The 23816-nt window shown below is 35.6% G+C and overlaps 2 protein-coding genes across 2 annotated transcripts in view; both read right to left on the bottom strand.

Moving 5' to 3' along the window:
* The window catches only part of katnb1 (katanin p80 (WD repeat containing) subunit B 1), a 45641-nt gene extending 44522 nt beyond the window's left edge, over nucleotides 1-1119 (bottom strand). Inside the window, exon 1 of the mRNA XM_039763213.1 lies at nucleotides 739-1119. The gene's annotated coding sequence lies outside the window, so the exon portion shown is untranslated. The remainder of the gene's footprint in view (nucleotides 1-738) is intronic.
* Nucleotides 1120-9002: 7883 nt separating this feature from the next.
* Nucleotides 9003-22392, bottom strand: tmem208 (transmembrane protein 208). The gene is made up of 6 exons (XM_039763212.1): nucleotides 22252-22392; nucleotides 21055-21150; nucleotides 19714-19773; nucleotides 18363-18499; nucleotides 16025-16109; nucleotides 9003-11242 (listed from the first exon to the last, which is right to left on the bottom strand). Exons 1-6 carry the CDS (start codon nucleotides 22255-22257, stop codon nucleotides 11102-11104), a joined length of 525 nt encoding a protein of 174 aa, XP_039619146.1. The 5' UTR covers nucleotides 22258-22392; the 3' UTR covers nucleotides 9003-11101.
* Between the last annotated feature and the right edge of the window lie 1424 nt (nucleotides 22393-23816).

The raw sequence follows: 23816 nt of genomic DNA, 5'->3' as shown, positions 1-23816 counted from the left end.
TCCGTCGGGTTATTATGTTTATTTACAATACGCTATAATATTGGGGACTTCGTCCAAGTCTTTCCAGGAAAGAAACGACTCTGCCATTGGCATGTGGACACAACTGGGAGCACACATTCAAAGTTTTTAAATTACAACGTAAAAAAATGTATCAATAATTTCTATACTCTCCAGCACATTGTAAAAGGGCAAACTTTAATAAATGCCCCATACACATTAATGTGGATTAAGGGTGTATCCGGTTTAAAGCTACGTATCTTGTTTCCTGAACAGATCAGGAACAGCAAAATGAAAAAGAGGCACAATCGAAGGATTACATACCAACAATGATGCGGCTGGACTGACAATTATTGTTTTCATATCTTGCCCTTACGATGCTTTAAACAGAAATACAGTTCTCAGTTTAAGTAACAATCAATAATCATTTGAGGACAACAGGGACTCAAACCTACTATTATTCCTGAACGCTGGAATTAACGACATCACAATTATAACTAACTAGTACCGCGATAAAAGCTCCCCTTGGTTACAAATAAAGAACATCTATACATTTTGCAAAACATCACGAACACAAAAGATGACAGCCGGACACAAACGACTCTACGTTAGTAACGGACTACTGAACAAACGCATTACAAAAGCTGCAACCCATAAGGCAAATTCGTTTCTTTAAACAGATTTGAAAGGAGTGTATACCGTACATGCGTGCAATATTAAGTTCTAAAACTAGTCGGTTACCTTTCCGCTCGAAACGTTGGAATTTTCAACAGGTCTTGACAAGGATAAAAGCTTTTCAGTAAAAAAAAAAAACAGAATCACATATGTGTCCGAGTAAAATTAATGTACAAATAGTAGTATGGCCTGTAGTGCTTGTCACACTTTTCTCCATCGGCAGACTTTATTGGTCTTCACTAAGCAACGGTTATGTTTTTCATGCTCGCTCTCCGAACTCTTCTTTTGATGCAGACAGAATCTTCTCCTCTACACTGCAAGACTCAGTCTTTTTATGTCCTTAATACGTCCAGCTAATGTTTCGTATAAAATGCTTTCCCTGACTCTTTTTCATTACGAATACTTCGTGTTGTCGCACAGCAGTCGTACCCTTTCACCGTAGCAACCAAATGAGCCAATCAGAAGAACGGATGCTGAAGCAACCGGATTCGCGCAAGCGCATTAACACCTACTCGAGGCGGCTATTTTGAAAACAAGGCTGAAAGTAACAAAGTGTGGAACTTTTGTTTGAACCCACTAGTGAATTCGGTGCAGGATGAGATAATGAAAGCAATACAGCAGGAGGTATTTGCAGTACCTAAAATATAGTGGATGGAACATTTGTATTCATTAAAGGATACATTAAACACTGGCAAAATAAGAAATTAAGGCGGGCAATAGGAAATTCAATGTAAGAAATGCATTTAACATTAACTCAGTATAACTGCAAAATGGTATAAACAAAGATGTTTCCTAAATGAATTTAAAGAATTAATTTAAAAAATGCACAAAAAATATCCAATTCAGTAATATTTAACAGCATAACGACATAGGTTATATCAATTCAATGTTCAATGTTAAATAAGCAAAATGTTTCTTTTGTCAGCATACCGGTGTGTATGTGTTTCCTTTAGAAAATTAATTACTGTATAAACAGGTAACATGACAGAAAGCTGCGATTCAAGGCAATGGTGGCAAGGCATCTAATATGAAGATGAGCAGCAAAGAAACAGACAGTATAATTTAAGACTATTTATTTACGACTTCTGTAAAGTGGGGACAAATGGGAATTGGACACATTTCAATATGCATTAGGAAGGCTGGGGCTGAAAAAATTAAAAAGTGAAAAATGCATTGAAAGGAATACTATATTTGATATACAATACTGAAATGGGGTAGCTTATTGAGCAGTGATTTTAAATCCTAGGGTGGACATGTTTGGGTTTTATCTGTCTACTATTGTTATCTCCCACATCTCCAAGATATACTGTACAAGTAAATTTACTCCAGAATGAATGAATGTGTCTGTCCTGCAATATCTTGTCATCCATTTACATTTTTGGCTGATGCCTTTATTCAAGTTAATGATACAATTGTTTACATTTCTTTTGGTTTTCCAATTGGAGCACAGGCAGGTCAGGTGACTTGCTCATGGTCACACAGTGTCAGTGGTGGGATTTGAACCCACAACACCAGGGTTTGAAATCCAAAGCCTTAATTATTACACCACCATCCAATTCATAGCTCTTTCAAAACGTATGGTAAACTCTACTTGAATAAAAAGGCAGCTGTCTACAACCCTATATTGTAAAAAACATACTTAGAAAATGGGCAGCTATGTAGAGAAAATGGGAAAGAATACTGTCTAATACAGAAAAGAAAAATTAGGTAAATAGTATAAGTATGGATTTTTTTTCATTATTGTGTTTAATTATTTGTTTATTTATTTTAATGCTTTTATTACCAAAAGAAAGGTAAATATTAAGGTATAGCTCCAGTCATTTCAGTTGATGTGAAGGTAAATTACATTTGTATATAACTTGGAATGTGATTGGTTAAATGTGCACATATTTATAAGCCCCAATGTAAAACATCTGAACACTTAATGCAAATAAATGATTGAATATATTTATGTTTTTTTTCATAAAACAAATCTTTTGGTTTTCATATAAATATTCTCCTAAAGGTAAAGCAATATCTCACATTAATTTGTTGATTTCCACCTTTACAGAAACAAAAGCTGAAATGTCAGTAACATTGCACAGACTTTTGTATCTGTATTTGTTGTTTCTCTTTTGTCATTTGTTAGAAAACATGAAACCAACCAATCAATATTTTATGTATTTCCATTTAAAAGGATGCACCATCATAATAAACTTTATAGAGTAAATAACATCATAATATAATACTCAGTTTACAGACTCATGAGTTAAATAAAATTAAATCTTCTAGTACATTTGTAGTCAGGTATAAATCTAAATATAGATTAAAAACTACAAAACAGTAGCAGAAGCACATACATAACTATTCAACATTTGCACATATGAGCATGTACAATACATACCTCATGAATACTACCAGAACTTTGTAAAGTCTGGTTAAAATCTAATGGAAATTAGGGTAGCAGAAAGTCAGGATATTAGAAGATCTTACCAACTGGCAGAGGAGGAAATCCTCTAAGATGTTCATAGTTTTTGAGCTAAGCAAAGTTACAATTAAGTTGACCAGGAAAATATGGCTGCCTTTCGTCTCATGGATATCCCACAGTATCAAGTACTGGAATTTAAAATTGCACCATAATATAATGATCTGGTGAAAATTCCCAGCTAAACTGATAACTTGTTACATTGAAAGGACCACCTGACTTAAATAGCCCCAAATGTAAATCTGTTCATTAGCTTGAATGCTGGCTAAAAATAAAATTATTTCAAAGGGATATGTGATAATAACTGCAGTGGTTATGGTTTTTAAAATACACGCATGAATTAATATTATGATATCTTGCTTACTTAGAAAACACTACATTTTCAGATCAGCTGAATCCATACTACCACAGACGGCCTTTCTGTATTGTGGTATATACAGGTATGCTTGGTTTAATCACATTAGGTGTTTCTGTTGCTGAACAGAAGACTTACTAACATTTTGCATGCCTTTATCCAACTATCCTCTGCTTAATCTAATACAGGAATGCTGGGTGCTGGAGCCCATCTCAGCAACAATGGGCACACGGCAGGATTAATCTTTTGAGAAGCACCAGTCAATCCCAGGTTGCACTCATGGTCACACAGTCGCACACTTTGAATAGGTCAATTTAACCTTATCCAAAACCCAATAAACAGGGACTCATGGATAATGCTTTGTGTAGAATTTACACTAAAACATGGAGTACAGATAGAACTAGAAATGTGCGTACGCACAAAAAAATTCAGATGCATAAAGCAAAGCTCTACACAATTTCCCTTTATAAATCCCAATCAATGTGAATTTTAATGCACATGCACAAGCCTACAGTCCCACACCAACTCCTCCCAAAATTTTGCCAATTTGAATATGCAAATCAATATAAATAGCCCCTTCCGTTTAGTGTTTTGTTAAAAGGCAAAAGCACGTGGAAAACAGAAAAATTTCAGTGGATGCAAAATGGAGGTCCTGCTCAGTGAAGTGGAGGCAAGGGAAAAAAACATTATTTGGTGGCTTAAGCAGTGGAATAAGCAACAAAGTCCCACAGTGCCCAAAATAAAAAAAAAGGTCAGATATCAAGGTCGAGGTGAAAAGGAGAGTTGCTGCCCACCCTTTGAGTGTCAACACCACTGGAGGAGGTAGCAGAATTCTGGGGCTCACACCGTTTGAACAACGAGTTGCTGCAATTATTGGTAAGACACTTATAACCAGCATTTTACCAGCAGGTGAGGGGGCTATGACATCACCACTGGTGAAGGTGAGTTCACATTTTTTTTTTTTTTACCATTATTCCTAAGTGTGTAAATAATTTGCATGTTTAATAAAGCAAAAAAGTAGGCAATAGATGTGGTGTTACTGTTTATTTTTTTTCAGACAATATTACAAAAGGTGACCCCAATGCCAGGGATGTGACTCCAGGCGACCATGTGCTGACGGATGCTGTTCTGGAGTCACAAAATGTAATAGTGGATGCTGTAAGAGATGTGGCCAATGAACTAAGGAAAATAAATGCTGTACCAAAAATTAAATTATTAGTTAAAAAAATGCTGTTTTCATATTCTGCTAATTACATTTTAATGATGCTGTAATGCTGTCCAATTTGGTTGATCATTTGGTGGATCTGGGCCAGGCTCATCATACCGTATCTCTTCAGGCTTGAGAAAGCCATGATTGTGTGCCATATTATGCAGCACTCCACCAGTCTTATCCAGGCAGCATCAATTGCCCTTAAGTTGCCCTATAATACTTTCTTCCACTGCCTGAGCTCAAGAGTGGAGGTCATTATAATGTCACTGTTAATTCAGTCAGTGCGTTGGTGAGCAGGGTATCCGCTGTAACCTAAGTAATTGTGTTATATGGGTACATCATACAGATAACCTACAATTTTTACCAAAGAGATAAAACTAAATGTCCTATCTTACCGAGAAGCCAGCCATTACACACAACATCATTTTCAAGTTTGTTCCCAACACTACTATTATTTAGAATGAATTATGAGATGAGCCAGGCCATCTCTCCACATTAATAAGATGTATTTTCACATCACAGATAATCTGCACAATAATAGAGTGGAAATACTTTCTGTTTAATTAAGCAAATTTATTCTCTGAAGGCACCTTTATAGCAGTTTGAGTGCAGATGACCATTACGATTACATTTGGAAAAACGGATGTTGCTGCGAATTGCGCTTTGAGGTTTGCCCATTCAGCTAGTGTATTGAAATCTTATATATCTGGATGACAAGAGGATACCATCCCATACAGCTGGCATGGCACGACTCAGTGATGGTTATGAAATACCCGATTGGTCAGCCAGTTCGCACTGTGGCTAAAAACCTGAAGGTGGAAAGAACTTGCAAAGGAGCAGGTAGAGCAAAATTCCCAAAAATTCTGTCTTTATAAAACCAGTGCCAGTTCAACACACAGTTCCAAGTGGATAGTTCATGGAAATCAAAATCAACTCAGAAGCCAGTCATCATCATGGAACAAGAAATCAGTATAATCTCTAAATACGCACTCTCTTCTAATTCTTCTATTTGTGATGTCTTCTAACAACACTAAAGCAGCCATGGTAATTGGAATAGTTTGGCCATTCTGTGCAGCATTATGTTGTTACAAATTGATTTCAATCAAGTGCTTTAAATTTGTAAATGATATGCAATTAACTTCAGTGTATTTGATAGGGATGTAAATGTAAAAAAGAAAGGGAAACCACACAGAAACAGTAGCATTGCTTTGATGCTGGGTACTGTCCTTTTACAAAACCGAGCAGAAATGTGTATAGGCATGCTCTGAGGCTGCTGTGAAAATGTGCGTATTGCTACACCAAATTTAGTTTTTACACATTTCAACATGAGTGTGGAAACGGACATACAAAACATTTTTGTGTCTTTGCACTATTTTATACACAAGGCCACAGGTCAACAGCTGAAACCAGTGTTGCATAGATTTATAAAACCATTCATCCTTTTTGACATCTATAGTGAAACTTTTCGATCTGAACTGTAAAGTTCTAAGCCTAAAGCAGTAGCATGTTCAAGTTGGGGAACCTCCCTAGTACAATTTAGATTATATAATTAATTCAACAGTGAGACTCTTAACTGTGGAAGGAAATCACAACTTTTGAAGGACAAAAGAGAAAGCCTGTACACACCCAGAGAAGGTTACCCATGCAAGAATCACACGAAAAAAGGTAACAGAATCATACAATATATACAACATATATTACAAAAATGTCACTAGAAAAAATTTAAATAGCTTCAAACATTCGTAGGCTGAACAAAATGTACCAGTCCTGTTTGTAAAATAGTGCCTACAAGATGGATTCAATCTTGGAAGTTCTGACATTTAATTATTATACAACATTAAATCATAGTGTATTTAATTTGGCTTTTTTGACACTCACCAACAGAAAAGAACTCTTTAATGTCAACATAAAAACAGATTTGTACAAAGTGGTCTAAATGAAATACAAAAATAAAACACAAAATAATTGATTGAATAAATATTTACAGCCTTGGATCTGTGCGGAAAGGTCTGTATTAGCTTTGCACATTTGAACACTGCAATTATCTTCCATTCTTCTTTGCAAAATTACTCAAGCTCTGTTGGGTTACATGGGGATCATGAGTAAACAACCTTTTTCAAATTTTTCCACAAATGCTAAATTGGATGAGGTCTTGACTGACCTGGTTACCCTAGTACTATAGCATTGTTGTTTTGTTCTTGTGTACATTTGACTTTATGCTTGGGATTGTCTTCTTGCTGGAGAACACATTTTCTCCCAGGTGCAGGTTTGAGTCTTGAGTTTTTCTGCATTTGTTTCTCCCTCTACCCTCACAAGCCTTCCACAACTTGCTGCAGAGAAACCTCCCCACTGTATAATGCAGCCACCTTCATGCTTATTGGAGGGTCCATTTTGTTTTCATCTCACAATATACTATAGTTGACTTTGGTCTCCCATGGCTTACCTCAAATTTAAGAGAGTCTGGAGCATGAGAATCATACAAGCCAATAACTCTGAGGCCATTCCCACAATCTTTGAGGCCTGTCCAAAAACCAGCACTCCTAGCAATATAACACAAGTAGCATAGCCCTAGGTACACATACAGTATATACACACAAAAATATACACAAGAATTGGAAATATCTACTGTACTCCAACTGGAGAGATCAATACAAATACTGACTTTCAAAAACACTATCTTTACCTTAACCACTCTATAAACAAGCAACTTAGGTCTAACAGAACCCTTATTCGGGGCAGTCTAAGCGTAAAAAAATCAAACCTAACAAACTCAGTGAGTGGATGGAGAAGGAAATGAAGTCAAAACAAAAGACTGCAAAGCAGGGTTAGAGAGTGTGTAAGTGTTTCCTTGTGGATGGCTTGAGTGGGGGCTTTGGCTTTCCAACAACATTTAAAAGATAGCCAAGATGCCATGCACATTTTTTTTTTAACAGTGGCTTTCTCTTTACCACTCTCACATAAAGCTGTGGGTGGTGAAGATCCAAAGCAACAAGTTGTTGTCTCTCAGCGCTCATCTGCTGTAACTTGTAACTTCTTCATTGTTATTGTTGGCCTCCCTCACTAGTAATCTTTTTTTTAATTTACAGCTATGCTGTATTATTTCCATTTCTTAATGATTCATTTATCAGGATTCCAAGGGATATGTAGTGACTATGATATTTTCTTGTATCCATCCCTTGACTTGTGCTTTTCAGTCACCTTTTCTTTGAGGTGCTTGGAGTTTTCATTTTTGTCCTCATTGTGTAGGTTAGGCCAAAATGCTGATTCACCACAAGTTGGCCCATCTAGGTTCAGGTGCAGGTATACACAATCAACTGAAATCCCCTAACTACAGACAGGGTATCTCCATTGAACTAATTATGTGACTTCTAAAACCAACCGGCTGCACCAGTGATAATACAGGTGTGTCATATTAATACTTAAGCAAATTATTTTATGTTTTATATTTGTAATAAATGTAGACTTCTTTGCAGTGATCTGTTTCCACCTTTACATTCAAGTGTCTTTTTAGTGTCAAAAACACCAAATTAAATCTACTGTAATTTAATGTTGTATAAAAAGTAAAATGTGAAAAATTCCAAGAGAGTGAATATTGCACAGTATATTGCTTGCATTTTTTAAAAATCCTATGATTATAGTAAATAAAAATAATGATACAATACACAATAAAGTGTAAACTTAAGAAAAAGTACAATTAAATACTGTTTTCATAATGATTATTCTTTCCTGCAACTCTAAAATACAGCACAATACGAGTATTTTATATATTAATTTATTCAATACTTTCAGACAAATCCGAGATAGAAATCTCACGTGCTACTGCTTACATGAATACACAAAATTGGAATACTGACAGGTTAAGTTACTTTCTCAGGATCACAAAGTACATTTTTGACAATTTTGATTTATAGCGTAGTCTTCACCAACAGGTCTAATGTTACGGAATCATATTCCCTTCCAATTACAGACATAGTGCATTGAAATTTAAAAAAAATTTCTCCTGCCTGGTTTCTAATAGTAGGTTCTAATTATGAGAAAAGATTTCTTGATTTTAATATATCTCCAAATTTAATTTAATCCACACTGAACATTAAGCAACCAACTCAGCTTGAATCTCTGAATGATCTCCTGTTGCTTGGAAAACTTAATATTTTCTTAACTCACATTGAAGCTTTCAAATGGTAAACATTTAAGTTTAGATGAGAGAAAGTAAATATACTTACAAATAACTCTGTTGGACAGTAAAATAAATTCACTTAAATTTACTTAAACACAATTAAATGCAAGAAATACTTTGCAAATACAATAAAATATACTTTATTAAACAAAGCTGAAATGCAGAACATTGGTAAACCTTTCCTTCTATATTTGGCATAATTATATTAAAAATGACTATACATCTTTCCTACCTTTCCCACATTGTTTATTTGCTATATAAGACAGGAAGATATGCAGTTTAGAAAAATCTTAATATGTGTTTCATAAATAAATTGTGAATATTACTAAACCAAGTAATAAAACTAATCTGATTAAAGCAAGAGTTTTTCTTTGTAAAAACAGGATACTTGCGAAAACACAAAGTAACATACAAGTGAGTAATATAATGTAAAGATATACTATACAGTACTCTAAATTCTATTTAGGCATGCTATGTATGATTGAGCTTCAAGCTAATATAAATAATATATGTCGACTTGAAACCAAGGAACACCTCTGTAAATCTTACTTGAAAAATGGACAATCTAGAGTGAAGTTCAGGGTTTAAAATTTTCAGTCGGGGGATAAAAAATATGCCAAATGCAACAATAATAAAACAAAGATAGAAACAGTAATAACTAGAATTTGGATTTAAACTAAATTATCTTGTGTTTTGTACATACTAATAACTCTTTAATGTAATACATACATACATATATCGTAAGGCACCACATAAGGAGTATAAATGAGTTTATTGTTTCATAAAAGATCTGACCCACTGTGTACACTGAATGCAAATAAAAGTGTGTAACAAGCAGCACGGTGTATAAATACACAAACACATTGACTAACTTTTGAAAAAATTGTTAATAGTTTATATTGTTGATTGTTTCATATGATTAAATCAAAATTGTATAAAAACACCAAAACACCACATTTTGATTGCACATATACAATACATTATAAGCATTACTAATAAATATCTTGGGTGGGAAATGGTTACTAGAGCCTATGATAATTAACACTGAGAACAAATTGGGGTACAGGGCAACTGTATGTACAAAACAACAACGTAAATGATTCACTATCCTTGAATTGTGGAGACCAGAGTCACAGTGGAGGAAAACACTAGAGTAACAGGTTACCTTCACAAAAAAAAGTCATGCTCTGTAATGAAACATAACTCAAACATTAAAAAGTTCAGAAGCAGTAGTACTAACTCCCAGGCTATCTTAGTTGTTTCTATAATTTACTAACTCAGTTTCTGTGTTAATTTACCTGTTTATTAGCTCTATGCTGATACAGCACTTCTTGTACTTTTCTCTCTTCCTGTTGAATAGAAAGACTGATCCCATTTCACATACAGTCCCAGAGTAAGTAACATTTCCTGAATTTGTAAGAACTGAATCATGATACTTTTCACTTTTTGTAAACATATGACAAATATAATATCTGCTTTGCCTATCATATATTCTATACATAAGTTCATCTGCCCTTATCTAAAAAAGACAAATATCTTCTTTATATTTAAGTTATTAAAATCAAAGGACGTTTCTGACGTTTTCACATTTCAGTGCAAAATACTTTATATATTACACTTTGATGACAGACAACAGTTTGTAATTTTGATTTTGAAAGTTATTATTTAGGCATTAACTTATTATGAATAATACTTCCTATAATGAAGGTGTGGACAAAATATTAGAGCTCATAATGAGGTGTTAAGATGTCATATATGTATCTATTTATCAGAATCATTGTGACATGAGTATTCATATTAAAACTCTTGACAGTATTACTGTTAACATAATGCCAGAGTTACAAACAAGAGTTTTTGCAATTACTTGCAAAGTGGATGTGATATACAATTATAAGAAGAGATCATTTTAAGGAAACTAAAAAAAAAAAAACCACACACACACTTTGAGGGATTACCTGTATTAGCTCTGGATTTTTAAGACATAATCACATTTTTGAATATGCAATAAACAATGAAAAAAAATGAGGATTCAAATTATCTCCTTCCAGTTTAATGTTCCAAATATGCCCAAAAATATTTTCCCAAACCGAAGACTTTTAATGAGCTTATCATTTGGCAACTGCAAAGAAGTGAAAGGAAAAAAACAGCCCTCCAAGAGAGGTGGACAACAAATAAGTTAAAGTATAGAAAAGGGGACTTTTACATAAAAAAGCTAAACCCAGTTTAAAATTTTCTCATTTGTCGTCTTTCTTGTCTTCGTTGCCTTTTCTCATTTACTTCTTCATTTCCTGCAGAAGATCGTTCAGCTGAAAACCAAGGTCCTAACAAATTAATCCAGAGGAGATACAAAGCCCGAGCTGGACCCTGTCAACAACAAAAATAGACATTTGTAAATATCAAACATTATAATATTACTCCAGAAAAGAAACAATAATAAAATGTTTAGCTCATTGTCAATAACAAATGCAATTATTAAGTACTGTGTCTTGTAGCAGTAAATTTCTCCAGAATGTATTATGCTGAATAATACTGTTTTCTTTTTTCATCCACCAGTATACCATGCTGAAAACAAATGATATGCTTGGCTCTCAATAGTTTAAAATACCATACCATACCGTGTTCTAATGCCCACTTAATCCTGAGCAGAGTCGCAGAGGGCTGGTGCCTATCACAAGGTCATCACGATGTGAACACACTCATGCACACACCACACATCTACATGTCTTTGGACTGTGAGGGGAAACTGGAACACCCAGAGGAAACCCATGCAGACAAGGTGAGAACATACAAACTCCTCTCAGGCAGGATCCAGGACATGAACCCTGTTGTCTTTATTGTAAGGCAGCAGCACTAGCACTATGCCACTGTCCTGGCCAGTTTAAAATACATACATATACAAACTCCTCACTGCTACTTCGTGGGTTTAAAGTAAGGTGGGAAACCTGGCTCACTAGATGTTTATTTCTATTTAATTACTGCCACATATTAATCTTTATGACTATTGTATTTAACTTTCTACTCAGATAAGCAGAAAATGGCTTTGCAAGAGTAATACTCTTCTTAAAAGCTGCTGTTTAACTGTCCTCACTGTTAGGCCAAGAAAGCTTAATTAATAAATAATACTAATTTCATCCTCTAGTCACACTCTTTTGCCTTCTTTGAACAAAAGTCCATCATTCTGATTCCTAGAAAAATAACTGCTATAAATAGGCAAAGGTGCTTACACCACCTCCATACAAATCTCTATATTGCTTGTGATGGATGGGCACCCCAGCTGGGATCAAACCAATTTCCTTGCCTGGCCAAAAGGCCATCATAATGGGTGGTTAGATGCAAGGGATTCCCTGTTACAGCCAGGAAGTTGGCATACCATGGCAACTGGGAGGACAGATGGATGAACTGGCCTGACCTGGCTGGGAGGTCAGCCTTAAAAGACTGTATTCCCACAAAACCCCCCTTCCCAACCGAAATCAACCCCCAAGAGCACTAGTGTGGCACCATTCCTGGGCTGGTGTACTTATAAACACATCCCCAGGGCATGCAAAGTACTGTAACTGTGTTGGAGCCCTACTGGCTTCTGTGGGTGCTGCCAGGTGAAACTACAAGAAATGGTTGTTTCTACTTTGGGGACTTTCGTTTGACCTGGACGTGCTTTCTCCATGCAGAATTCTGGCATTGGAAGTATCATTTGGGGAGCTAGAATCTGGAGGAAGAGGACAAAATTTGCCTGGAAAAGAGTGGTGGAGGATAAAAAGAATAAAAATTGTGACTCGTTTTGAGAAAGAAAAAAAAAAAACCTGTGAAAGGTATTGTTTATATAAAAAAAAAGAACAATTGTTTCAATGCAGGACTGCTGCCCGTGTGGTTATGTCTGAGGTTTGGGGTGAGAGTTGAGGTACCCCCTATTTGTTACACTGCTTTATTAAACTATCTGTTTTTTCTGCACTTTTTTGTCATGCCGCAGACTTGAAATCTTTCAAGCAGGTAATTCTCACCATAAATCAGTTTTTTGACATATAACTTTCAGCCTTGAATCCACCCCCAAGAACTTGTTGGGTGCTAGAAGCAGCTTGGGTTCAGAAGAAGAGGTATTAATACTACACTATTATCTGTCAAGAGAGAAACAGTGTCCTGTGTGTTATGAAGAGGGTGTGACGATTCCCATGCATGCTTTTCAAATAGGAAATTCAAGTTCAATTCCTTCCGATTATATTTAATTTTTACTTAAGCATTTTCCTCACTATTACCATCTTTGAAGTTGGAAAATATTTCAAAAGGTTTGTTGTACGTACTTTTTATAACATCACTAATGAGTACCACCAAAAATTATTGTCACTTTCTGAAAATTTTAAATAATGCAAGGGAAGAAAAACATAGAATTGAGACAGAATCAGTATTCTTTTAGACATTTTAATTAACAAAGAAATTGGTGAGACATTTGGTTTTTAGTGTGTTATTACAAAGCTATAGAGACTGTTGGCAGCTTTACAAGATTTTAAGTGACTTCCTCAAGATACCACTGAACCTCTAGAGCAGACGGTAGATTGGAAAGGTAGTGCAGATAGATCACGTAGCATTCAAAAAAAATGTTTTTAAATGTTACTCTATCATATATCCTCCCAATGGCATTTGCCACTTGATTGATATATAGGGCTGACAGTCTGAGATCTCTTTTCTTCTAACACACTGGTCATCCCGCACGCACAATCAAACACGCGAGCTACTGCAAAACTCTGGCTATCTAAGTGATCTAGTTAGCCTTCCAATTAATATCGACTAAAGAAAGGATTTAAAAAAAAAATTGGTTATGGGCTGGATGTGGAATTGGAAGAGGATTTTTTCTCTCACAATGTCACAATCGAAGTATGTTTGTCTGATCTGTCAATCTGTCATTGCTATTCCAAAGAAGGAAAATGTGGAAAGGCACTTTCGAACTGTTCATAAAAACTACAAAACTGACTTCCTTCCGAAAAGTGATCTGAGAAAGAGAAAGGAAAGGAGAGGGAACTAAAACAGCAGTAAATCGGACAGCCGTCATTTTTCACTCGGCTGAATTTAAAAGCAAAGGCAGACACACCAAAGCATCGTTCCGGGTGAGTCAAACGATCATTAAGCATAAGAAGTCCTTCCAAGATGATAGATGATAAAAGATGCCTTCGTTGAGGCAGATGGCTAGGGAGAAATTCCTGCTGAGATTTCAAGACCCCTGGCCGGAGAAAAAGGAGTTTCTCCTTGTCATTAAACATGCAGCATACAAGCAACTTAATAACGATCAACGGCCACTAGACTTGGCATTTTTTTTCTGATCTGACCAACATGTTGAATGAGCTTAATTTACAGCTGCAAGGAAAAGAGAACACCATGATTAGCTCAGCTAATGCTTTCAAACGAAAAATGCAACATCTGTACTCAAAGCTGCAGCGCCTTGATTTGGGGAACATCCAAAAAAACCTCGCGTCAGAGCTGGGGATGCAATGGAAGGTGTGTGTGCAACATGATAGCACACGCTACAGAGCAGATTGAAAATTGTCTGTCAGACTATCTAATGGAAAAAAAGTAACAATTCGAGTGTTGCCCAATGTAGCAGAGTAAGAGTAGTGTTCCTTCTTCACAAATGTACTCATGTAAAAGTAAAAAGTATGGTGCAGTAAAACTATTTTTACATTTAAAACTTTTTTAAAAAGTTACTCAAGTAAATGTAACTCGTTACTACCCACCTCTGATACTCTGTATATTATACAGTGACAGAAAAGTAATGAGACTGATTTTTTATTTACCAAAGTTTTTATTTTTTTCAAACATCAATGTTATCCCCTTCAAAATAGTTCCCTTGGGCAGCTACACACCGATGGAGACGTTGTTCCCACTGTTGGTAGCAGCGCTGGAAGTCTTCAACCGGTATGGTCTTCAGCATGTCCGCTACACTCTTTTGGATGTTTTCTAGTCCCGAAATGACGTCCTTTGAGGACATTTTTCAGTTTAGGAAAAAGGAAAAAGTCACACGGACTGAGGTCAGGTGAATAAGGGGGCTGGGGAACCACAGGAATGCCTTTTGAGGTCAAAAATTCTGTTATGGAGAGGGCAGTGTGACATGGGGCGTTGTCATGATGGAGCATCCATTTGTCTGCAATGTCTGGTCTCACACGAATGACCCTTTTCCTGAGCCTTTCAAAGACGTCTTTATAAAAAACTTGGTTGACAGTTTGTCCTGGAGGAACAAATTCTTTGTGGATGATTCCCCTTTTGTCAAAAAAACAAATCAGCATTGATTTGATCTTCGATTTGCTCATTCGAGCTTTCTTTGGTCGAGGAGAGTTTGCAGTGTGCCACTCCTGACTTTGCCTCTTGGTCTCAGGATCACACTTGCCGATTCTCCAAGCTTAACAAAATTTAATGGCACAACGTTGCTCCAAATTCCGCTGTTCCATTTTGCGTGACGCATAACCAAAAACACAACTTCGCTAATAGCAGTCACAAAAATCACGTAGTTAACAGAAGGAGTTGAAACTCGCACTGAGCTATGGGAGGGTACTGATACACGTGCTCTATCAAGGACAACAGCGCAGTGTTGCCAGATCGCTTGCAGTGTTGCCAGTCTCATTACTTTTCTGCCACACCTCGTATATAGCATTTTTAACCTCTACTGACATCTTGAATATAAGCATTTGTGACTGTGTCTAATTAACTGGGATGATAACTACATCATTATTATTGTAAAAATAGAAGAGGTGGAATATTGTCCTTCTGAAGATTTAAAAAGCTGTTGTTAAGAAACATATAAATAATGAATATCTGATCATTTATGAAATAATAACTTTCTTACTTGGCAATAACTGTGGCAATAACTATTTTTTATAATTTCTATAAGTAGCTTTGTGCATCTTATATTCAATGCATTCTAGCTGCAGAATTTGGGGACAGTAGCTGGCTCTCTGTTGCAATTATAGGTGCACTTGAGCTTGAGTTCCTAGTATGTAGCAGTAACATGTTAACAGAAACTAATCTGTTTAAAGATTACCTATACATTTTCTTATAGTATGCCACATTTCCTATACAGTAGATGATAAAAGTTCAATGGTCATTTTCTGAATTTATTAATAGCATAAAGTAATCTAGAGGTCTATTAAACATAACAAATATACTCACCAAAAGCCAAAGATACCAGAAATACATGGATATAGAAGTCAAAACTTGTACTATTGCAGTGAGTAAAATCACATCTTTCAAATGTCTGAAAAATATATAAAACATATCTTTCTGATTATATTGTCTCCAAAACTGTACCTACACAAATTTGACACAAAAAAGCAACACAGTACATTTGAAAAATTTCATTTCAACTCTAAGCACTCTATCACCCTGACATGAAGGACCATATTTTAAGCCTGTAATATAGCTGAGCTCTCTAACTTGAACTTGGTATAGGCCTATGAAACTCAGTAAGAGACTGGACTTTGGATTTATGAACACAGACTGCCTAATTATAAAGATAAACAGAAAACAGACTTTTGAAACAGTGTGGCTTTGCAAAACGTGAACGGCTACTAAATAATACCACAACCATTTTATTCAACATTTTTTAAAGTTTATCAAATAGTTAAAAACCATTAAATAAAAATTGCTTTGTAAAAGATGCAATGCAAGTGCATAAAATTAAAAAAAAACAAACAAAAAAAGAAAGAAAAAAAAAAAAAAAACTTTGAATACTTTTACTTCATGATAGGATTGACCACATTAAGGAAATTTAGACATGACTGTTTGTGTTAAAAAGTAGTATCAGATAAGTTATTATGGTACAGTGAAGGGAGACATGTGCCCCATTTCATAGTACAATATCTTTTATAACTGGAGGCGACTTGATACTCTGCACTTAAAACTGTGAATAAATAGACTGCAGATGCAAAAATCTCTAATTATAAAATGCTAAGGGCTGTTCATCTGTCACAAACCAATAGGCCTTGAACCTTGATCTTAATCAAATGCTTATGACACAACACGTGCAATGGTAGCAAAAAAAACTGGAGGTGCTGCCTAACTTGCAGACATAATTGAGCCTTGAGTGTTTTTTATGATAAGCTGTGGGGTGTGTATGCCATAGCTGACAGGAGAAACACAGCAGCAAACATTGTCACGAGCCATGGCAGACAAGAAAAGAGCATATGCGCGAGTTCTTACCATGGCTGACAGGAAAAGAACAGCGGTGATATCTGCAGTTGTATATATATGAGGAACAACTCCACAATAGGAAAAGCACATTGCCGCAGCCACAAAAATCTCACAAGTAGTGTTGTGGGCAATGTGTTATAAGTAACAAGCCTTGTGTAGTCCGATTACTTTTTAAAGTAATGAATAACATAATAAAATAATTATTTTATTGAATTAAAAATACCCACATTATTATTATCTTAGTAGTACTAGGTATAAGACTAGAAACACGTGTTTTGTTATGCTGATCCTTTGTAAGGCTCAATTGTACAGCTAATCAGAAAAGAATGTGCTGCGTCAAGTCCAGTAACAGAAACATATTAATAAAAAAAAATGTTAGTGTAGTTCTAATCCAGCCATCTTCTATAGGTATGTTGAAACTGTATGATTAAGTGGCTCAGGTCGGGGATGTAAAAAGACAATGGTTGTTATTACTTCATAGCACTGGAAGAACTCGATGTATTTATAAAACATAAAGAAGATTATCACAGGTTTTGTGCTTAATTTCATATTCAAGATTGTCAATGTTGACAACATTTAACTCTTTTTGCACAGTTTAATGATGTTGGAGCATTTTGGCAAAGGAGAACTACAGAAATGTACTTGCAGAGGTTTTTAAGAATCCAGATTTCTGCCTTAACCAGGTTACTCACCTTATCTAGGTTGTGTGTGTATGCATGTAAATGCACTGACTAAGAACCACAAAATAAGGAAATCTCTGTCAACTTCAGATTCAATGACATTAATTTAAATACTAAAACAGATCTCACTAGACATTGAGATGTACATCCTAATGCAAATCATGTCAAAATATTACACAAAGAAAAGAATACCCAATATTTACAACCTAAATTAGGTCCATGCATACTGAAATATATCAATTTCAATATGTTATACTAACAGGAAGTTAATGGAAATGAAATGTATGCACACAAGTTTGTTACATTCTAAAAGATTACAAAGAAGAAATCAAGCTAAGGAAAAAGGAGACAACTAAGTGTGAATTTTTATTCAGACCCTCAGTTTTTCATTACATGTAGCAGGCTGAAGTTGGAAATCCATGTCATTATGCACTCTTATTACATTACAATAAAACAAAGACATGTGCCTAAAATATATATCCCATTTTGGAAAGTCACCCAATTTTTGAAAAGCCCTAACCACTTGATCAATTTCTTTCCTTACTGCACAAATTGGCACTGTGCTTTACACTTACATTTTGGGCGCTGTCCGAGAGCATTTTCTGCTCACCTATAAATATGGTTGATTGAACACTCACTCTGCCAGTCCTTGCTCCATATTAAGGTCTATTCCTCCATCCAAGAGAGAGCCATCCTCTGAAAACACTGGTTTCGCCATGGCTGACATGGACCGATAGCTTCCAACATAAACTGCTAAAGCAAGCAACAGCCAGCTCTAACAAAGGAAGAAGACAAAAAATATCACTATATGTAAGCATTTGCATGTCATACTAGAACAGAGGCAAAAGGATGCTTTGTTAAACTTGAAATAAAAATCCAGCTTTTCTTATAGACTTAATGCCACTAAACAAATTAGTATACATCTTTTTCCTACTTAATCTGAAAAATAATTGTGCTAAAAACCCTGAAAAAACATTTGTATATTTGTAAATGTTAATTATATGGGAAAACTCAACAATTCTCAACATTTACACGATCTGGGAACCAATTAAATTGCTTATGCCTCCAATATATATTTTCATACCAGACCAACTTAAAACTGTGTAGCTAAGGAACCTATCTAATTCTGAAGGTATAATTCTTATCTACATACCACAGTGAAACATTGGAGGGCACTGATGCCCCACAATACTTGAATTGCCTTTTGACCCCAGACTGCAGTGCTATATGCATGTTCTCTCCAGGTTTAAATAGGTTTCCTGCTGGGTTCTCTAATTTCTTCTCACAGCCAAAAGACATGGTCTTGTGCCATCTGGCATATCAAATTACTGTGAAATCAGCGTGAGCATTTCACAAAAGTGACATACAGCTAGTTGAGATCTACACAACAAAAATATGTTATGATAACGTCAGTGTGACCTTATGGAAGGAGGGCTTCTGGAATCTCATGCTGTGGAGGGTGAGACTGTCCAAGAGCATACAAGATGCACATCTTGTAATTCACTGCGCCACCATGCACAATGGTGAGTGTAAGACAGCAAAAGAATGGGAGCCACACCTCTCCTTCTTTCTCATGCCACTGTATGCAAGAGTGAATGTGACAGACTTAGAGTACTGGAGGCATGTGTTTTGCTATATCTGATACCTTCCACCATGATATTTCTGAAAGCAAGAGTATGGCAGGCAAGCATCATACTCTGTTTTCCAGTGCATGCTGCAGGACACAAGACTGAGTGAAAGTATTAGAGGACTTTGCATCTAATATAAATAAAACATGTCACTGTGTGGAGTGCCAAACTTAAGCTTTTCATCGTCTTTCTTCATTGTGGTGCTGCCGGCTTACTTAAAACTGAATTCCTTTAAGTTTAATCTAAGCATGTTAAAATTATATGGTACTTACAACTTCTTATTTATTTTAAACCACAGAGAAAAAACAAATTGTACAGTTGTTCTGTAAGAACAAATACAGTATGATCATGTCTAACTTACCCAAGTCCAGAATGTAGATGAGGTGTAAAAGATGACAAGGTTTACTACACCATATATCGCCTGTAATTTAAAAAATAAAATCATTAAATAATAATAAAGTAGGTTAAGACTGAAAACACTATAATTAGTACAGTATACTTCTGTTGTATTCTTAAATGGATACTCCACTTAAAAAATTTGTATTTTTTTTTAATATATCACTTAACCCATTTGTATTTTTTTAATATGTCACTTATACCATGTACTTTGTAGTGATAGCCAAAAAAAAATTTTTAGTCTTATGTTTTCATGCGGAACGGAAAGAAAGAGGTTCATGATATAATAGAAAGTAATAGTGACCAGTGCTATACAATGGCAAACAATGTGAAAAAACGGCAACAGAAAAAAAAAAAAAAAAAAAAACACTCAAGGTACTCATGTCACACAATCCACAAGTCTGTCATCTAGTTCACTGCTCAAAACAATAAATTAAAATACTGTTAAATACTTATTTCTGGAATTATCAGTGCGCATATAAACATGAAACCTAAGGCCAGGTGGGAATGATGTTCTGAAATGAAGATGGGACTATTGACCAACAAATGAGAGGATTGCAGGTCAGCAATTCAAAAATGTCTTTCCCATTGGGCTTCAGGCTTCCCGTTTACAAGCATACTTATAATGATGGATGTTTCGAGCATTTGACTTGATAATGAACATGCGGATTATACAATGCTTTTCACATCATTTGCAATTGTTGAATGGCATTGGTTGCTATTGCTTTCTGTTAGACTATAAACTCCTTTCTTTCCATTCTGAATGAAAACATGAGAGTATTTTTTTCCCCTCAGTCACCACTACAAAGTATATGGGGTAAGTAACATATACAAAAAAAAAACACTGCTGGGTGGAGAATTCCTTTAAGTGCATTTTTTCCGACTTTAACATTTATGAGTCACAAATGGTACAGGCAATGTGTGACAAATGTTTATGGATAACAGATATAACTGCAGCTTACATAACTTTCTTCATATATGTTATATACCTTACTGTGGCAGAAGAAAAAACATAAAGATCAAGAAAAACCTATTCACAGTTTAGCAAGGAAACAAAACATAGTATATGGATATAAAAGAAAGTGAAAAAGATGCAGTAAACTTACTTTATGAAATAAGACTTTAAATATTAATAAAGGAGATGTCATTTCCATGTTTATTCAAATGAACAAAATATACAACTTAAATGCTACATTAACAATAATTGTCCCCATGTAGAACATCAGTTTCTCAAGTACAAATATAAAATATAGATTTAATAAAGTATTGAACATGTGTATTAAAAATCAAAACATGTTTCACTTACATTGGCACCTAAAATAATCCTCATGTAAAACTTGAGGGTATCAGCATTTTCTTCAAAGATTTGTTTCTTGCCTTTAGTTCCAACCTTCCCTTTGGGCTACAATAAAAAATACAAACATTTGACTACATCTGATCTATTTGGTCAGCTACTCTAGCAGATGATATTACAGGAGTTAATGTCCAAAGTATCCTTATCTTAAGGTTTTAGCAGCATATTCAGTTTACATTATTATATTTATATTGTGTATGTAGCACATTTATAAGAAGATTTTACATGAACACATCCATATCCTCAACCTATGGGTCATGTCATTTTCTAAACTGCTTAATCCAGACCAAAATCACGGGGTATGCTGGATTATAACCCAGGCAGCACAGGGCGCAAGGCAGGGACAAATCCTGGACAAGGTGCCAGCCCATTGCAGGGCGAACACGTACATTCCAGCCAAACACACACTAGGGCCAATTTACCTAACCTACGCGTCTAAGGACAATCAGAGCAAACCCACGCACACACGGGGAGACTATGCCAACTGGTGTCCTTACTTGTCACAAACCCTGGTCTCCTTCCTGCTAGGCAGCAGCGGTACAATTGCGCCATCGTGCTGCCCTCTCTACCTGTTTACCATCAGAACATCAACATCAATCAATAAGGTGGAGGAGTTGCATGTATTGAAATCATATCATATTTGGGTGGTCTCACAAAATAACATTTAAAAGCACCGTCAGAACGTGCAGAATCATTTAGGCATTAACATACAAGCATGCATACAGCATATTAGTCTCACATCCAAGACATTCATACTACACCGATTTGAATACACTAAAGTATTATTTTTAACGAAATTGAATAGATTAATTGAACATAGAGACTGATTGCGTTGCAAATACTGATTAAATAAAGCAGCAATACAGCACTACTTATAGAAATTCTTTTTAACTTCAATGACAGCTACTATAACATTAAAAACAACGTTTCTATATTGATGATGTTAAACACAAGGAGCAGCCGATACATGCTTCAAAGGTCTGTATTGAGTTTTAGTCATCTCAGCCGTAGTTACATGCAAAGCAAACTTCACAGTGTGGCATATTCTGTCATTTTTCTTCAGCAATCACTAGACACCTACTTTTTCGACATCTAAGTTTCGATCTATAAGAAATACATGTAGTCATTAAAATGAAACAATTCCCCTACCGCCATGTAGAATGGTACTGCTGTCTTTAAATAACCATTAAAGATAGAAAATTCAAAGACGATCAAGACGAGCTAATTTGCTAGCTCCTAAGGGTCATATCGATTTAACACATCAGCAGTCTCAAACGACTACTTCCGGCTGTCACGAGGATCTTCCGGTAGAGAGTGCAAAAGACGAACAAGAGACGACTAAGTCCATATTGCCATCTGGCGGCAACGCCTCGCTACTGCAAAAACTATACTTATTTAAGGCAAGTGAAGAGAGACTTCTGAAAGCATTTTCTGAAAACTTTTAATCTTACTGCGGTTGTGTATTTCATATTAATTCTGTGTTTCATGGTCATTATTGTCACGTGTACAGAGTACAGTGAAATTCTTACATGAATGTGCTCATGGCTTGATTCACCAACAGGGTAACTTGGGTGGCACCCTGGAAACTTGCCGGCAAAGGTGCCTTAGCATATACTACATTTTCATCAACCCGCTATCCAGAAGCCACCCCTACCCCACTGATTCTCACAATTATAAGCCTGTCCAATGAAAGCAACATAAAAAGCTTTGAGAAGTAAAATATGAGTGGGTAGGTCACGAACAGAGCGTTTCATAAGTCACTTTTATTAGACTATATATTTGCTACTTAAGAGAAAAATACAAAGTGTTTTTACAAAGTGCACAGTGGTGCAGAGAAAGGAAAAATTTAAATGTTATGTAGTTTCTATATATATATAATCCTAAATGTGCAATGATTTTATGTGATGTTTTTATGTCACTTTTTTGTCACGCTTTAAATCAGACTTATTTTAAAACCTACATATATATATGTTTGGTATAATTCTTTTCAGAATGTATTAAACTTTAATGTGATGCTTCTAGATTCTTATTCCATTTTTAGATTACAAACTAAAAAATATCAAGAACTCACATCCCGCGAGACGAGACTTTGTGCCAAGAGATTTAACCATGCCCACGGCCGGTAATAAAAGACAAAGAGTAGGACAGCTGCTGTACAGGCTTTTAAATGTTCGAAGCGCAGAGCAAGGTGGAGATCACACGGCACAGCAGCAGCTGCAGCAGCAATCCAGCAACTGAACAAACTGTATTTGTTTCCTATTGTATCACCTTTTAAGAGGGGGTTTTGGAGGAGAGACCGTGTCTCCTTGGGGTACATTCAGTCTCTCTCTTCACAATGCGAGTGGCAGAGACGTGAAGTGGCTGGCGAATAGCGCAGTCTTGGGGTATTGGCGAAGCAAGTACGGGGCGAACCCCCTAGTATATATATATATATATATATATAAATATATGTATACATATGTATACAGTATATATATATATATATATATATATATATATATATATATATATATATATATATATATATATATATATATATATATATGTATACACATTTATGTTCTTCTGAAATACTGAGCTCCAGGGCCGGATTAAGATGAAATTGGGCCTGATGCTGCAGCACAAAAAAGGCCTATTTTTTTTCAGCATTGGTGCATTTGCATTCAACACTCACCGTACATGCGCACTCAGACCAACCAAGGAGCCTTAACTGC

This window comes from Polypterus senegalus, chromosome 9 (assembly GCF_016835505.1).
Source record: "Polypterus senegalus isolate Bchr_013 chromosome 9, ASM1683550v1, whole genome shotgun sequence".
Classification (NCBI taxonomy): domain Eukaryota; kingdom Metazoa; phylum Chordata; class Cladistia; order Polypteriformes; family Polypteridae; genus Polypterus; species Polypterus senegalus.
The sequence above is the reverse complement of the archived record's forward strand: the minus strand, read 5'-3'. Positions and strand labels throughout refer to the sequence as shown.